Here is an 18450-nt window from a genome sequence, read left to right on the forward strand (position 1 = left end):
CCAAAGAAATTTAAAACATAATCCAAAGTATTAATGCTTATAATATTATTGATTTTTATTTTATCAGTCCATCTTAAAATGATCAATTATTTAAAATCATCATGAAAAGTGGTATGTGCCAATAAGCAGTACTATTTTTCGGTGGGTGTTTATACATTTAACAAATATTAAAATATATTTCTGTATGACATAATATCTTATGAGTTTAACTATCAACAGAGCTTCATTTTAGTGCTTGTCTTGAAAAAATAAGTATTTGTTGACTATAAAACATTTTAGAGTTTGTTTTCCATGTTCAGTTGGTTGGAGCAGGAAGGCCAAATGGAGGAAGTTTTAGTGCTTTCATACTTGAGTTAGGGTGAGCACAGCTTGGGACGGAAACATTAAGGACGGGACTACTGTAAAAGACATGCTCATCTTTCTAATCAATTAAGGAAATGATAATTTATCTACCCTCAGTTCGTTAGAGTGAGGACATTTATTTGAATTAAAGGACATGCTCCTGGAAGTTGTGTTTGTACCAAACTTTAGTTTAATAAAGTAATGTTTAAAATGCCCATGAAATGGATCAGCAAGAATCCAATGGCTTCAAAAGGGAATGACAATCCATTTCTTCTTGGACACTAAATTTCTAGTGAGATAACAGTGCTTGAAAGCAAATTAGATGGCTTAGGCCACAAAGGCATTAAGTGAGAAAGGCTTCCCTAGGCTATTGCTGCGGACAACTTAACACCAAAGTAAAGCTTCACTGTTGTCTTTAAATATGGGACTGTCAGCGAAATCATCACCAGCTGGCACTAGTTCTGAAAAACAGACTTTTTTTCTTTTTTTTTTTTTTTTTACTGCTTTTGAGAATATTGAAGTTTCAACTGCTGTCGTGGGTCAGTAATGTAAGAATAACAGACAACATACCCGAATTGTGTTTTTCAGTTACAATAAACATTTGCCATTGACGATGAGGTGACTTATCTTCACTTCATGTTTACAAGCATGCAGAAAGTAAGATTGCTGGGTTACAATTTAAGGATTAACACATGATAGGAAAAACTACAGGAATTTCCTTCTCTAAAAATTATGTGGCTCATTGAGGTTCACTTGAATTAGGCTTTAAAGTTTGATTTTAAATTTATTAGATATCTTTAGCACCTTCTTAGAAGTTACTACAACTAATAAAATAACAAAGGCTTTCCACTAAATATATTATCCCATTTTTGAAAGTATCAGTGGTAATAATACACGTATTTCTCCAAAAATTCCGATGGAATTACATTAAGATAATTGGAAGATTTTCTGTCAAGAGTACTAAAATATTTAATGCAACAACTGAAGTTCAGAAAATACCCCTAAATGAGAAAACATTATAACAAAGCAATCTTATAACTTCATTGCCTGCACATCTGTGAAAACATCAAGTGTAGGTACAAAATTTAACTTTCTTTTGTGTCTTCTATTGCTCTTGCCCAGTTCTGAGTCCAGAATCAGTACTCAACAGACATGAATGAAGTCACTCAAAAAACCAACCACAAGGAGCACTCAGTAAAAACCTGCATTTTATAGGGTGCATCTTCAGGAATTTATAAGATGATATTAAGAGAAATTGGGAATACTATACTTCCTATGGTGGTCTTTATTAGCACAACAAAAGTGCCTGCTGTCTTTTTAAAAATATAAGAAAATGAGAAATAATATTTTGAAATAACTAAACAAAATGAATAGTTGGGGCAGATTTTTATAGAAGCAATTTTTAAAATGAGATTCAAATACCAGCTTTAGTCAAGTGGGAGTTTTTCAACTTTATCCAAATATTCAAATGCCGTTGGATATAAACAAACAGTGTCAACTTACTTATTGTATAAATTACCTAAGTTCTTAATGGAATACTTGGGGTTCTAAAAGGAGTAATAAACTGAACAGTAGTGGCACAATAAAAAATATTTTATCACAAAAACAGCTTTTGGAGATCCCACCATCACATCCATGCATGTACCAACATCCCTGTCCATGCAGTCTGCTTTGGCAATTTTGGTTATGAACGTGAACTATTTCTTTCTTTTCTAAAGTCATCTTCTGCACTTGGGTCTTAGATCCTATCTTCTTTTACCTGTTCACCTATTAAAGAACATCACTCCCGCTATTTCATCCTCTCTCTTCTATTAGATTAATACAGTCCTCCCTACTGCATCATCCTCCTTAGCAAAGAAACATGTTCTTGTTTCACCCATACTAAATGAAAACAAAAAGAAGAATAAGAACTTTCTATTAATTCAACATCTCTTGCCAGTTATTACCTCATTTTTCTGGTCCCCTTTACAGCAAAGCTCCCCCAAATGTTTTCATACTTAGTTCTCCAATTCCTTCTTCCTATTCGCTCTTAAATTTATTCTATCAGGCTCTCACACCCATTTCTCCACCAAAACTACTCTCATCAATATCACTATTGACCAGGGCCAGCTTCGTGGGCATGCAATATTCTCTTCTTAGTTCACCCCACCCTCTGTAGTTGCACAGAGGCCATTCCTTACAATGGCCCTGAGTTTTGTTGAATGTCCTCTCACCATCTTGATATTCTTAATCCTTGAACAAGGGGACTTCAAATTTTCATTTTGCTATGGGCCCCACAAATTATATATCAGTGACCTTCATGTTGCTAAAGCCAATGGCCAATCCACTACATGTATTTGCTATGGTTTGGATATTTGTCCCCTTCAAACCTCATGTTGAAATTTGATCCCCAAACATTGGTGGTGGGCCTGATGGGAAATGTTTGAATTATGTGGATGGGTCCCTCATGAACAGATTAATGCCCTCCTTTGAGGGTGAGTGAGATCTTACTTCATTAATTCCTACAAGAGAACACTGTTAGAATGAGCCTGGCACCTGCCCCTCTCTCTCTCTTGTTTTCTCTCTTAGCATGTGATCTCTGCACACATTGGGCTCCCCTTTGCCTTCTGCCATGAGTGGAAGCAGGCTGAGGCCCTCACCAGAAGCTGAGCAGATGCCAGCACCATGCTTCTTGTACATCTTGCATAACTGGGAGCTAAATAAACCTCTTCGCTTTATAAATTACCCAGTCTCAGGTATTCTTTTATAGCAACACAAAACAGACTAAGACAGCATCGTACTTGACTTACCAATAGCATATTTTTTTAAGATAAATTACTCCCTCCTTCTTGATATAGTTCGGTTTACTTGGCTTCTAATATACTTTACTCCTTTTTCTTTCTATCTCAGAGACTCCCCTTCGGTTTTGTTGAGTCTCCTGGTTTCCCAGATTTACCAATTTGGACCCATTTTTCCTTCTATTTACTTCGCTAGATGATCTCAGCCAATCTCAGAGTTCTAAATACCATCTATAAGCTAATGATTAACTCCCAACTCCCTCTTCAGCTCCAACAGTCTACTTGACCTTTCTATTTGGATCTTAAATGTAGCATGCCCAAAATGTAACTCCTTTTCTTTCCTACACCAAATCTGATCTACCAATAATCTTCCCCTTTGTTTACAGCAGATACTCTTCCTGTTGCTCAGGCTAGAAATCTTGGAATAATTCTTGACCCTTCTGTTTTTTCACACCCCATATCCAGGCAATCTAGTTTGTTCTACCTTCAAAATGTCATCTGAAATTTAAATTACTTTCTGTACTTCTCATCTCTTACAGAGATTACTGAATTAGCCTCCTCCCTGGTCTCCTGGCTTCTATCCTTGTCTCCTCACATCTCATGATTTACTTTAAGCATAGTAGGGAATGGTCCCATTAAAACATAAATCACGTAACACTTCTGTGCTGAAACAATAAATTACTCCCCTACTTCAGACAGAATAAAAGCTATAGTCTTTAAAGTGGCCTACAGTGTTTCTAAATGGTCTCGCTTCTTCCCACCTTGTCTCTGTGTGCATTTTAAAATACTTTTTCTTTCCTTTACCTGGCCACGCTGTATTGGTCTTCTTGATATTCTTCCAATTTACTAGGTACACTCTTTCACCTTAGGACCTATTCTCTTTGTTCCCTCTTTTAAGTCTTGGCTCAAACGAAACCTACTGTTTAGCCTATTGAATTTGGTTCCATTCACCCCACCTTGCCTTAATGCTACTTTATTTTTTCTCCAGAACATTTATCACTCTCTAACATGTAATGTTATTAATATATTTGCTTATTTTGTACATATGTTTATTGTCTGACTTTCTCCCATATAGCCAGGGGTTTGGGTCTGTTTTCTTTCATTGATCTATCCCAAATGTCTGGACTAGAGCCCAGCACATAGTAAATACTCAATTAAAATCTGTTGACCAAATGGACATTGTTTAATGAAGCCTGGGTTTGTACTATATAGTATGACCAATGAATAACAAAATAACGGCAATGCTGATTTCACTAGAGGAAAAAAATCATCAAGGTAATTGTAAAAAACATAATTATAGAAAATATACCATCATGATGATAACAATTCATGCTTTGCAAAATCACCGCTATATATATATTCTTTTAAGGATACATCAATTACATTGAGTAGTACCTACTATGTAGAAAGAAAATATCTAAGGAAATTTAAGCTCTGAAGAAAATACTGTCAGTTCTATGTTATATTAACTTTAAAAACTAGTGTGTAATCATGGTGATGGCAGGCTTTGCTTTCACATCAGAGGTGGTACATGTTCTGAGAAAGTCTGTGATGTATTCATGGGTTTGGGTTCATAAATATCCCTGGGAAACTGCTTACAGTTTAGTGCTTGTGTAGTTTTAACTTGGAAATTAACTTTCTATTTATGGAAATAACTTAAGCAATTTCTATTATATTTGTTAATGTTTTCTGCTTGTTTTTATTAAGCAGTAAGTTGAGAGAAGAACCAGCTGTTGCTTCATGTAAGTATTTTATATAAATACTACATTTATGAAAGATGGTCTTAGGACTACTGACATCCTGAATACATTAGATAACAGTATTATAAAACTAGAAATAAGATTTCATTATAAAATTTCTTATTTTGTATACAAATTGTTTTTTAATTCATTAATATGATCAACTCTGACATGAAAAACTCCTTCCTTCTATCTATTGTTCTATTTAGTTTTCTACCCCTGGTATTTTCACTCTAAAATATGACTTGGAGAGGACTATAAGGGTATCTTGGGCATTGGCAAATATTAATTCCAGCTACTTTTGATAGTTTTTGACATTTCTTTGTTCATGAAAGGGCAAATTTGTTCATATCAGTATGTTTTAAAAACAACACAACTGTACTTGAGGTTACAAAGATGAAGACCAGAAGTACAAAGTAATTTGCGATATGCTGAAAAAATAGGATTTATTTCTCTTCTGTGCCAATGTTCTTAGTCTTGAGCAAATTTGGCTCTGAAGGAATCAGACAGGTGCTACAACCGTGATTCTGTTGGGCTTCCTGGTAGAGCTGGAGACAGACTGCAACCCAAGACAAAACCCAGAGGAAAAACAACTAACCTCAGCCATTTGCCCAATTTCCACCTTGCTAGTTATCAGAGTTCACTATTGTTTAAGCTCCAGGGGTCATACTATGGCAATCTACTGGTGGAATTTATTCTGAGCAAGTGTTTTGTTCAGCTTGCAGTATTAAAAAAAAAAAGTAGGTAACTAACATTTAAAACTTAGGGAGATTTCATATAATAAAATTCCCTTTGTCCAGTTTTTATTAAAAACTGAAAATCTGGTAAACGGAAGTTAAGCATTCTCCCTTCACAAATGCTTAGGGCTGAAGAAAGACTACCTTTATACGTGTGGAATGAGCTCTCCAGTTCCCAAAGTCTCTACCCAGTTGGCTGTATCCATGGAGGCTACTTGCCTATTCCTTTGTGTCCTTGTATGTTCCTTTTCTGGACCCCTGCTCCGTCCACACAGAGATGGAAGACCCAGAGGTGAGAGCAGAGTGACAATGATGACTCACTCACTTCTCTCCCCTCAAACAAGGGTAAATAGCTGATGGCTACATATTCCTTCTCTAATGGGGTTCTGACAGTCCTGGGTGAGATCATGTGTATTCTTTATCTGAAGGGTGGTCCTTGACACAAGAATCAAGTTCTACATAAGGAAGTATATCACATTAAATGTTATTATTACACTCTTATCTAGAGAACATTGCCTCCAGCTGCAAAGCAAGGGCATTGCCATTATGAAAGCCCCTCAAAGACTCTCTGCTATTTTCAAAACATGGAAAGAAAAAGGGAAAAAAGAAAAAAAATAATAATTAGAAGGATTTGTTCCTTAATTTGGGCTCCCAAAAGTGAGAAATGAAGATTGTATAATGAGGGGAGATACTAATTATTTTAAACTCTCCAAGCAAATCTTCTGAAGCAATCAATTATTTATATACTTTATGTTCTGTCTTTTTGTATTTTTCCTTCTGGTTAAAAACATGCAGGTGAGTCTTGCCAACGTCCTTTCCTATCTGGATCTGTTCTGCCTCATTTCTCTTTCAAAGTCATCTTTCAGGGAACTTGCTCCGATTAATTTGATTTTAACCAAACAAACAAGATATTTGATATATTAATTTAAACTTTTTGAGATGATTGATTAGGAATTGCATCATATTCACATGAGTATACCGAATTCAAAGTTAAACTTCATAAGCAGGAGTTTTTACACATCGTAACATAATTACCCAATACTCAACACTCAATATTTGATACTCAATGAATGTTTTTGAAATAAACACAATTTTTATTGTTAATCTTTCTGGAGAAACTAGTATATATCTTTTTACATAAAATCTATCAATAAGAGATTGATTGGTTAAAGAAAAAAAGCAAAGCAAAACAAAACAAGTTGAGAGAATCCAGGCTTTATCAATATAAGTAATAATTTTTTAGAATGGTGATTTGATTTCACCATTTCAATTCAGCAGAGCCTGTATATATATATATATATATATATATATATATATATTACAATGATCTGTATTTCCTATTGCTAGAAGGATGAAAGTGAATCCATATAAACCATACCAACGCCGTTATGTGTAACTGGTGGTAAAACTTTATTATTCAAGTTTAGATGTAACAGACATCTTTGCTGCCTGAAGATTGTTTGCATAAGAAATATACCAAGAACATGTTTGTGAGTAGAAATGAACATGCACTATGAAAACAAAATAAAATAAAACGAAAAAATTTCATGTGTTGTAAGAACAGAACTATTATAGCCAACATTCTAGTATTCAAATCAGGACTACAAATTGAATTCTTTTTCTTAGCAACATGAAATCATTCCATATGAAAGACATTTTCTGCTGGTGAATATTGCTGTAAGTTAAATTTTACATTGGCATTTTGAGATGTTCCCCCCTCATGCCTCCCCCAAAATTTTCCATGTGGTTGTCAAATAGTCCACCCTAAGGAATTTGGCATTTATTATTATGATATTTGCCTTATTGGTAGCCATTAAGAAACTATGATTTTATCAGCCTAGTAATAGTTTTGCATCTTCATAGTCAACACTATTGGCTGCCTAGTTGATATTTACAGCTCATCTTTAAGAAAAATGACCCCAACCTTTCCTGGCCTTTGGGAACTGACAGTTTAAATAACGCCCTTGGCCACATAATAATACTTGGCACTCCTATGGTGCCTTTCAACCAAGGATCTCAAAGTGCTTTACAAACAAGTACTACATTACCATTATTATTATTAATAATATTATTAATATATATATTTTTCAATTTTACAGCTGAGGAACCTGAGGCACAAAAAGAAAAAGTGATATGCTGCAGTTCATATGTTGGAAAAAAAAAAACAACAACCAGGGGAAAACCAGAATTGAGTTTTGGGACTCTATGCTCTAGAAGGACAATTTTCTCTGATAAAAGCTAAACATTATTTCCACGGTAAAGTTATTCCTGCTTTTCTCTGGTGTAGGACAGAGTGAAACTTACAGCTCTCCCTTTCCTTTCAAGAGAACACATGAATGTATATTGTCTAGTTTCTCACGTGTGGATTACTCTTGAATTTCACATTTTTTTCATCCCTGACTTGACATACTTCTGCCCTAGCATATTCCAGAAGTTCTAATTACTGCAATTAACTGGGATGCTTTCTAAGCAACTGCAGCACTATCAGGAACATGTGAGCCCACTGTCTATGAAACAGTACTGAAAAACCAAAAGGAAGTGCTCTGCAAAGAATCCATGCCTCTGCCCTCGGCCGTCTTTCTTTGGGAAAATAACACTGCCCTCCAAAGTCCCGACGGGCGTCCTTCTATCTTCTTCTCATTTGCAGTTGCCTGCTGATAGAATTCCACCTAACAGTACCTACCTTTGATTAGAATATTTAGTTTGATACTCAGGTTGCATTGCAATTCCTCAATTTTCTCTTGTGCCTTGGACAGTCAGCAAGCTTTCACCTTACTGGCTCACCAAAGATGCCTTGATCTTTTTTTCTTTCTTTTTTTTTTTTTTGCCATGGCTCTCAAACCAAAGACAGTAGCTAAAGTTGACCTCCTCTCAACTTAAGGCAAAAGGCTGGCATACAGCACAGAAGCAGACCACCAGCTTCTTTACTCCACATTTCCACCACTGGATGGCAGATATTCCCCCTCTAGAAATGCATTAATTTTATTTACTAAACAGGGCAGCAGTTCACAGGTCTCAAGACCGGTCACTTTGTGATGTTTTGCAGCCACACAACAGGAGGCTAATAATTATTTTAATAGCCATACTGAGACTCTTCAGTTTATTAAGAAAAATGTATTTCCTCAGGCATTTTAAAATATATATACATTTAATATTTTTGGAGCTGTATTTGCATTGGATCATAATAGATTATGTGCACATGTGCAATTATAAACATAATGTGCTACCACAGGCTTCAACAAAGAGCTGTTAAAGATACTTTTTTCCCTTCTCATTAATATTACCTTAGAAAAGAATCCCCATGCTTGTTTTCTAAAAATCTACCTTCACTAAAACAGAACAGTTTAGAACAGAACATCACTATCTTAAAAGTTGATTAAAAAAAAATCTCAATATGTCATGTAGAGAGAATTGGGCATACTCTTTTCCTTTTCAACTACAGAGTTATCAGTTAGAGCTCTGTCCTTTTCTCATATACTTGGAGTCATGTAGTGTCTCTCTCAATCCACAACGTTCTGAGGTGGGTTGGCTCTTTATGATTTTTCTATCCCAAACAACAGAATGAATACAGAGGTGAGTGATGAGAGAAAGAGTGAGAAAAGGAAGAACGAGAACGCATGAGCTGGTCCTGGCCTAAAGTTTGATCCAAAGCTCAATTTAGAATATAGACAAATAATTTTAAAATATTTTCAGTTTTTAAATGGCACACAATTTTAGCTGGCACATTGTTTTCATCACAGGGGAAGCCTTTTCCAAGAGAAAATTCCTAAATCATCACGAAATTCCTCATTAAAAAAAGTTCCGTACCATAATAGCTCGTTTAAAATCACAATTTAAGATAAAATAATTCAGAAATCTTAAATTAAAAAAATAAATTTTATAATATATCTTGAGAGATGGAATAAAGGCTTTAATAAGTCAAAAAAGGAGTGTTTAGTGTTATAATAAATTTTTGTCTCTTTCAAAAAAGCCCAACCTCTTCTCCACCAAAATATGTATAATAATGAAAGCAAAAATGAAAATAAAATTATCAATAATAAAGAAGTATGGAATAAGATCTATCGTGTCAACGCTATCCAAAAATATTCTACTAAAAAGCAGAATGACCATAAATATTCCAAGAATAGTGATATGTATTTTCCAATGCTAGTCGTTACTACTATGTCTGTCTGAGAAAAAAAAAAATTGAATGAAAATAAAAAGGCATACATGCCAAAAATAAAGAACCTATTTGTGTCCGACACACTAGAGAAATTGCTTAATGAGTAGTTTTGCCCAAAAAGTAATACTTGTCATATTGCCCAAGTTAACCAAACTTCCGGTGTTTTGCTGATTTAAGCAGTCCACATAGATAATGTTGCTTAAGGATTGCCATGATGCATTCTGTTATTCTTTTTACTAAGAAAATTAAATATTGTTGTTTGGGGGAATCTCCTCTCTTTTTTAGATCTTTAATTGTCACCTCTCAAGTCTGGCTATACATTTTGAGATGCATCCATCAAAATTCCTAAGGAAGATAAATTACATCACATAATTTGAATGTCAAAGCTCCTCATTCCACTTCTTTATTTCAGTTTATGTGAATATTAGAGCTACGCAACAGGTGAGATCAGAATAAGGCCCGTTAACAATGAAACTGAAGCAGAGGACTTAGTCCTGATTTCTGTCTCTTGCTTTCTCTTTTCTCTTTTTTTAATATGCAAACAAAAAAATGCAAGAATGAAAATGACAACACAACATCAGAAAGACATTTTTTTAACTTCATTCGCTACAACAGTCACGAACTGGTTGAACTCTACCTGCCATCCAACTTTAAGAAACAAAGACCCGGCACTGTGAAAAAGAAACAAAACCCAAACAAAACAATGATACAAAGCAACTGCGAATTAATGTAAAAATGGAGTGCAAATGCGACTACAGAATGCAATAAAAACATCAGCGTTGCAGATTCCAGCAACACTTATCAAAATAATTTCTGAAATGTTTCATATGAAACATAGACAAAGCAATAAAAAGAGGATATATGTTTATCATCTTAAGCATAACAATGTGAGTTAAGAGCTTAAAAATTAAAAAAAAAAAAGTACTTGGAATGAATAGTGCTACCCTTTTTTTCCTAAGTAGGCATAAAAATATTTTCATTTCCTTCTTGTTTTCCATACCATTATAGCAAGAACTTTCATTTGTTTCATGTTACCGTTTACAACTTTAATGCACACACACACACACACAAAAGGATATCTACTGCAATAGAAATAGTTGCTTCATTACCTTGTTTGCTACATTTGCAAATGTAAACAGCTAGGCAGAGCCAGAACTGACTCTAATGCATGATGGAATATCTTTGTTGCATACGTACACTGTAGAAAATAATTATTCAATATGTCAGGCACCATTATTTGAAATGTAATACATTAATATTTACTAGAAAAATAAGTTTTTTTTTTTTCCTATTTGTTCTCCCAACTTCTTTAATGAAATAAGTTAAACTGACAGTGCATCCAGTAGCTTGTAATATCTTCTACATCTCCGTGGCAAAAAATAAACTACTGGTTGGGACAATATAATGCAAATTATTAAAGTCAGTCCTTGTACATACATCCTTGTAGCAAGCATTGAGGCTCGACTAACAGCACCTTTAACCAATTATTTAATGTTCAGTTATTTAGCCCTATTTCCCTGAGCAGTTATGCTGAGGAGCTTTCCCTTCATGGATAGTTTTTACAAAGCCTTAAGTATTAAAAGTTCTATGAGGACATACTTCTAAGAATCCTATTTAATGCTACTTAACTAAATCTGTATACATTTAATGAAGGGATTGGCTGGTACATATACCAACTGTCAGTCTGTGGTAACGTAACCTTAGACGCTGCCTGACCACAAAGTTTGGAAATTATACTTAACCAAAAGAAAATAAATAAATACAGCAGGTTACCTTGTGAAGAAATGCCATGTGTTCTAAACAAATTAAACCCATGGTCTGACATTTGTATCCATCTATGCTTTTGAATTGAGGGGATTCCTTTAGTTATAATGTGCCAAGTGAGATTAGTAACCAACAGGAGGCTTAGAAAAGCAAATCCATACTGGTTCATCACACACAAGAAAGAAATACCTGGCTAAAATGAAATCACTACAGAAGCATCGAGGACATTGTTTTTTAAAATGGGTACATGTGTGGACAAAATGAATCTAAACCGCAAACAAAAGGACTACTGAGTATTTGAACATCTAAAGGACAAAAATATCAGGGAGGGTGTGCATGTGTATGTACAGGCAGGGCTGGCTAAAAACAGCGTGCCACCATCTGTCATGTTTCTTGCTGCACTCTAACCAAGCCTAACCACAGCTCGCACTTCTAGGTCAAAATCTGAAACATGGCCAATGAGAGAAGACTAAATTGAGAGGGCGCCATTTTTCTTTCATTGCCCTGGACCTTCAATTTCTCCTCCTCTGCCTAGGGTTTCATGATAGTTATAAATTCAGGCAACAATTTATGGGTTTTGGAACAAATGGTCCAATGGCCAGTCCAGTACTGCTTTAGTATAATAATAGGTAAACCCTTTCAAATTCTAGACAGTTTTGGTCTCTTTCTTTATAAGTATATTAATTCTAGTCTGGTGATATCTCTTATGGATTATTTCCCCAGTACATATTAGCCAAGATGGTTTTGACTTAACAGGTTTTAAAAAGTGATTGTTTACCATCTTCCATTCTTTCTCATTGACCATTTATCTCACTTTTTAATCTTGGTAACCTACTCATCAAAAGAAAGAATAATAAAAGAAGGGAATTTCATGTTGGATAAGGCAGGCTCTATGAAGTATTTTTTTAATAGGTCTTCATAAGACATTACAAGCTATTGAATTCCCATCAAGAAAACCTATTTCTATTTAATTGTGCTAAGTGCTAAGGTTTTACTCTTTAGGTTTTCCATGTTTTTCCACTTGTGCATTGTTCCTATGCAGGCCCCTCTGGATATGTGTTGTGAAGTCATATTTGTCCGTGCAAAGATGCTGGCATATGCTGCACTGGAAAGGTCCACTGTCACCATGGCAACTCATATGCAAAGCATACATCACTTCATCCAGAAAGACAATGCCACAGTGCACACATTTTGTTGAAAGTTCATCTTGAGTACTTCTATCAACTTTCTCTGTTTTTACTACATTCAAGGGACCTTCATTTTTTACATTTGGTGGTGCCTTCGTTTTCTCCTTGGAGGCACCGTTTGCAGTTGGCCCAGGTCTGGAATGCTTGATCGCCAAATCTAGAGGAATGTCATTGTCTGATCCAACAGCTGAAAAATGAGGAGGCAGATTGAAGGTGGGATAAGGCACATAGTTTTGGCAAGGATTTGGTAGGCCAGGCACGTGACTCAAGTAGTGCGGATTCCCAGGAACGGAGAGCTTATATTTACTCCAGAACCGCAGCCAATCAGCTTCACTCTGGAAGTCATTATGTACAAAGGGAAGTCCAAAAAGTGGGTACTGGTACTTTTCAATAGGGCTGCCTGGTGGTGAATAATTTGGGTGTTTCGCAGGTCTCATGTACTTTTCTATAGGACTGCCTCTCTCAGAACTTCCTTTCCCTTCAGATACGGATGAACTATTTCCTGGATCTCCAGTACTTTCCTGAGGACTTTTTATCTGAATGTGCAAAGGTTGCATCCTTTTGTGAATATCCAGAGTTTGGCTGACCAGGACTGGCTGCTGAGCAGAATGGCTTTTAGTCAATGAACCCTGGGCTTCGTATTTACTTAGGCTGGGGAGCGGAATTTCTCTCTGGTGACTTTCAGTTAGATGATCTTCTGACCTCCTCTCTAACGGGCTTCCATTGACTTGCTCCTCATTGCTGCCCCTCTGCTGTTTGTTGAGCTGCTCAGCCTGAAGTGCCTCTGGGTTAAGGCGCTTTCTTGTTCTCCTCCTAATAATCTGCTCACCGTTGTTTTGTTTAATGATGTTTAAAGGCCTGGGAGTCTGCAGAGAACACATAGAATACATAAAAGGAAAACATTAAAAAATACATTAAAATGCATTAAAAATTCCTCACAAATATAAACCATGCTTAAGTTCAAAGCAGGGATAGGCTTTCTGCTGTAGATTTACTAAATCTCCTCCTTTTGCCCTAAGCAGGATCAGAGGAAGTAACCAAAGTGCACTATTTTAGCCTAATTAAATCATGTCCATCTTTGCAGGGGGGACTGAAAACTTTAATCTACTTGAAAATAACCTTTCCAAATGCAACAGATTTTGAGATTGCATCATTTAGTGATGAAACTGTGTAGAAAGTCACTTGAAGAGATGTGATTTTTCTGAAATTTTTTTTCAATTTTTGAGTTGTGCACTAAAATGCCAGCATATAAGAGTAACACAGGAGATACATATTGATAACAGTGGAAAAATTACACATTGCTATAGACAGAATAAGTTTATATGTTGAAGCCCTAAACCACAGTGTGACTGTATCTGGAGACAGGGTCCTTAGTAGGAAATTAAAGTTAAATGAGGTTGTAAGGGTGGGGTCCTAATCCAATGGGGGCTGTGGCCTTACGAGGAGGAGAAAGAGATCTCTCTCCACTATGGGAGGGCACAGATAGAAGGTGGCTTAGTAAGGAAGACAGCCCTCCTCAGAATCCAACTATGCTGGAACCCGATCTCAGATTTCTAGCCTTCAGAATGTGAAAACATAAATTTCGGCTGTTTAAAGCTGCTCAGTTTATGGTATTTTGTTATGGAAACCTAAGCAACAAATACATGCGTGCTTCTAAATAATTGCAAATGTGGATATAAAATATTAATATCAGAGCATAAATAATCAAAGATAAACTGACAGAATTGTGAGGAAAGATATCAGGTCATCAAAGCAATATAGAGGGATTTTTTTTTCTTCTCATTTCTACTTCTCTCTCATTAATAATATTTTATATTTGTGATGTAAGATTTTACTTGTTAATAGTGAAGCATTAGTTTTGTGTTGAAAATCTAAATTCATGTGTAGCTTTGGTTTAAATATCTGATCTGTCATTCTACTCTTTACTTAAAGTAAGTGCTAACTTTCATTCAGCTTAAGTATTTTGTTTAGCTTAAACGTTACATGATTGGTATTTATGGACATGTTCAACAGGTATTTATATAATATGACTTAAATCCATGGATAAGACTATAATAAAAACTTTACTTGCAGTTGGAGCTCTTTGATATATAAAATCAAAGGAATCAGTTTGATAAATTAATGCGTATTTATAGGTTAAAAATTTAGGGTAGTCTTTAAATGAGCTAAAGTCTGATTTTTCGAAAAGATTACTGAAATCAGAAAATAATTTCCACATAAAACATGACTATAAATATAAATATAATTTATAAATTTAACTTTATAAATTACACATGTGTATATAATGTATAATTTTATAAATTATAAAATTTTAAATATAAACATAAATATTCATAAACATGTTATAATATAAATATAATATAAATTTTAAAAAACATAAATATAAGTGTCATTTGTAAATTATTCCTAGAAGTGATACACTTGAATGAAAGGGAGTACCTCTTATATCTTAAATAAGTACAACTATAAATCCTTTTTGGAACATTTCTGTTGTTACAAACATACTTCCAAGTGAAGAAAGATAACACAGTTGTTATTGACAATTCATTGTTAGTTTAAGAAAGAAAATGCAACATAGCTTAGTTATGCCATGTGCATTTCTTTTGCTCAGAATATCCAGGTTTACAAAGAGTTCATATTAGCATTATAAACATATGCATTATTTAATCTATACACTGTAAAGAAACCTGAAATTTGCATAAATTCCTTTTTTAAACTGTCATAACTTTTGTGTCAGTTTTTGACATGAAATGTGAACATAACCTTTATGTATTTCAATGTATGGTTTTTCAAAAAACCTGAAAACTGAAAACATCTTACCTCTGGAGAGATGAATATTAAAATAATTTTTAGAAAATAGTTTAGTTTATATCTCAGTGGTTAAGTTACCATAATCTGGCAGAGCAGTATTTTAATTAATTTTTGCCCTACGATTGGCCAGACTTCAATTAAAATCATTAATGTCAGTTCCCATTAAATAGAAACTTATTGCTGTGCTTAAATGGTGAAGGTTAAAAAAAATAAGTTGGTATGTGGTGGGGGGTGGAATCTTTCTACTTGCTACATGCTAATAACTAAGGTTTTTACAGTTTACTGCCAATTACTATTGTTAGCAGCATGCATTTTTTAAAGAGTGCTTCTAATGGTCCATATACGAGAACATTTTGTCTAAAAGTGTATTCCCTGTAGCCATAATGTATTCACTGGCTTGCGCTAAGAGCTATGGTAAAACGCCAAACAAAATGAAAAAGGCACAGGGAAATAAATTTTTGTTTACTAAATGGGGGATGCCTATTTTAAAGTCAGCTCTTGTCAGCAGATGAACTTGCTAAACTAAAAAAAAAATCCTTCAGTAAGTCAAATCCATATTCAGATGGAGGATTTGTGAGTTTTAATTTTATTACAGAATTCTAACTAAAATTTGAGGAAAAGTAATTCAAAGAACCTCCGTGAGCCAAAGCCAGCTGGAGATCTTAAAAGACAAAGTATCTTTGCACCTTACTCTACCCTCGTGTGTGTGCTATTCAGAACTTCAGATACCTCATTGAAATACCCACTGAAGGCCCTGGGGAGATTCATGTGATATTCTCTGATCCTAGTTCAATTCAGAACTGTCCTTCCGAATGTGCCCCTCCAGCCCCTAAAGCGGTCAAGATAACACTTGTGAATTCCGAAGCTAAACTAGAAAACACGAATTCTTTCCCTGACTTATATTTTATACTGAACATGACCGAGTCCTTTTTCATTTTTTAAAACGTTTTGCATATTTCTGAAACTTCTAAAAATTTTCTTTTTACCTAAAATAATTTCATTGAATTCTGATAACCATTAGTTCAACTATCTGCTGTGAAGTTCCCAGAAATCAATCATTTTCCTCTTTTATATCAAAAGAAGCATAATGCATTACTAATGACCTCAAACCTATCTCCCCATCACATCTAAGCCCCCTTCACCATAAATCACATGTGCACTCAAAGTGACTGTATTAAACAACCCTGCGGGGGCAGGCACTGCAAGCCAGGGAACGGGACTTATCACACCACAGACCAGGCCAACACTGCTTTATAAAGCTTTTCCTGAAAGAGTGGAACAAGTTCTTACCGAGTGAAGCTTCTGGTAGAGGCCACACGCGTTGCATACATATCCGCCATTTGCATTCTTTCGCCAGAGAGAGGTCTTTGTGGTCAGGCAATTGGCACAAAAAACACCGGAGCCTCTACGCCTCTGAAACGGGAAAAAAACCAAGGTCAGAGGTGAGTCACATGATCAGTGGAGTTAGACCAAATCAACCCAGGAGTTTTGTCTTTAAACTAGCAACAATGACAGTATAAAACCACACTGCCCATAATGAGGTCAGGTTCAATTGTGTTTAATAGGCACCACTGATTTTCATTATAATTAACCCTACAGTGATGGATGAGGTGTGTGGAACACCAAAGGCTTTTCACAGAAACAGCTTTAACTTTTTGAACTTTGGGTTTTATGGCTTTAATGATGGCTCCTAAATGCTGAACCCTAAAATATACCTTTTAAAAGTGTCAAAACATACGTCAAAAAGACAGAACATGGCAATACGTTTAATACACTTTGGAAAGGAGGAGCACATGCTACCTGAGCTTTAAAATATAGTCAAGTTTGGAATAAATGTAAATCATTTAAAATTAAACTTGATTTGTGTGTTTTTGTATGTCATTCATGTAACGTAAGTATTACGAGAATATAAGACACTCAATTCTGGTCTTTCGTTTGCAATTGTAAAATCTGAAAGATTCCTCTATTCCTCAAACGTGAGAGGGTTTGTAGAAACTTCAGCCAATTAAAAGTACAGTATTACTAATGAGAACCCTTATGAGGTGCCCACTTAAGTTAGGCAACATAGACCCTTCAATGGCTATTTATTTATTTTATTTGACTTAGACTTGGAAATCACAAGGGTTTCCAAATACAAATTGATTCTAGCGGCCTGAGTTTTGTAATCAACAGGTTCAAAATAACCTAAGAATATTTAAAACTAGATAATTAGTACTGCTTGTTCCATTCTTGCTATCAAGTAATGATTCCATTAAACTTCTCACTTAAACAAAAGTCAGGCTGTTTGTAGGCACAAATACTAACAGGCAGGAAATGGAATTCTCTTGCTGAAAAAAAAAAAGAAAAAAAAAGACAGCCTGAATTGCAGTTCAGCTCTCCTTTCTCTAGGAAGCAAAGCCTTTAATGATAAAATATGCGTGTTAGATAAGGAGTGGAAAAAGTCTTGCTGGAACCTAATTTTATTATAAATTAAATATTACATGTGCCATAAGTCAAAATTTCAGGGATTCATAAAATTTAGGCAATTTATTTAACTCAAGTCCATACTGTAGAAGAGTGGTATCCCTGCCAAGAAAATACAATGGTTATAATTGTACTCTGATACATTTCAAATGGAAAGCTTTCTGCAGACATAATTTTGGCTTCAAGACTGGAACACTTTCTTGGCATTGAAAGGGCATTTGATTCATCGGGTGTTTCACAATGTATCACTAAAAAGACCTGGTGAGCAGCCAGTTCCCTATAGGGTAATTTTTCCATCCAGATGCAAGTGCTATCAGAGGCCCTCGTCAGCTAAACTAATTATGATCTTGCAATTGCTGATGCCTGCTCATTCTAACATTCGACATCCTCCATTAATCATCAATACAAGGAAAATGAATGAAACGTAAAGAAACGAGGGCTGGTAAGCTGCACAGCCATAAAAATCTG

General features: G+C 35.1%; 1 protein-coding gene across 4 annotated transcripts in view; it reads right to left on the minus strand.

Moving 5' to 3' along the window:
• Positions 1–10129: 10129 nt before the first annotated feature.
• The window catches only part of TRPS1 (transcriptional repressor GATA binding 1), a 259458-nt gene continuing 251137 nt past the window's right edge, over positions 10130–18450 (minus strand). For all 4 annotated transcript variants that reach the window (XM_055349806.2, XM_055349805.2, XM_055349807.2 and 1 more), the window contains 2 exons: positions 16810–16932; positions 10130–13574 (listed from right to left, as the gene is read on the minus strand). In XM_055349806.2, the coding sequence (XP_055205781.1) occupies positions 12513–13574; positions 16810–16932 (1185 nt within the window). In that variant the 3' untranslated portion in view covers positions 10130–12512. The remainder of the gene's footprint in view (positions 13575–16809; positions 16933–18450) is intronic.

The sequence above is a fragment of the Gorilla gorilla genome, chromosome 7 (genome assembly GCF_029281585.2).
Source record: "Gorilla gorilla gorilla isolate KB3781 chromosome 7, NHGRI_mGorGor1-v2.1_pri, whole genome shotgun sequence".
Lineage (NCBI taxonomy): Eukaryota > Metazoa > Chordata > Mammalia > Primates > Hominidae > Gorilla > Gorilla gorilla.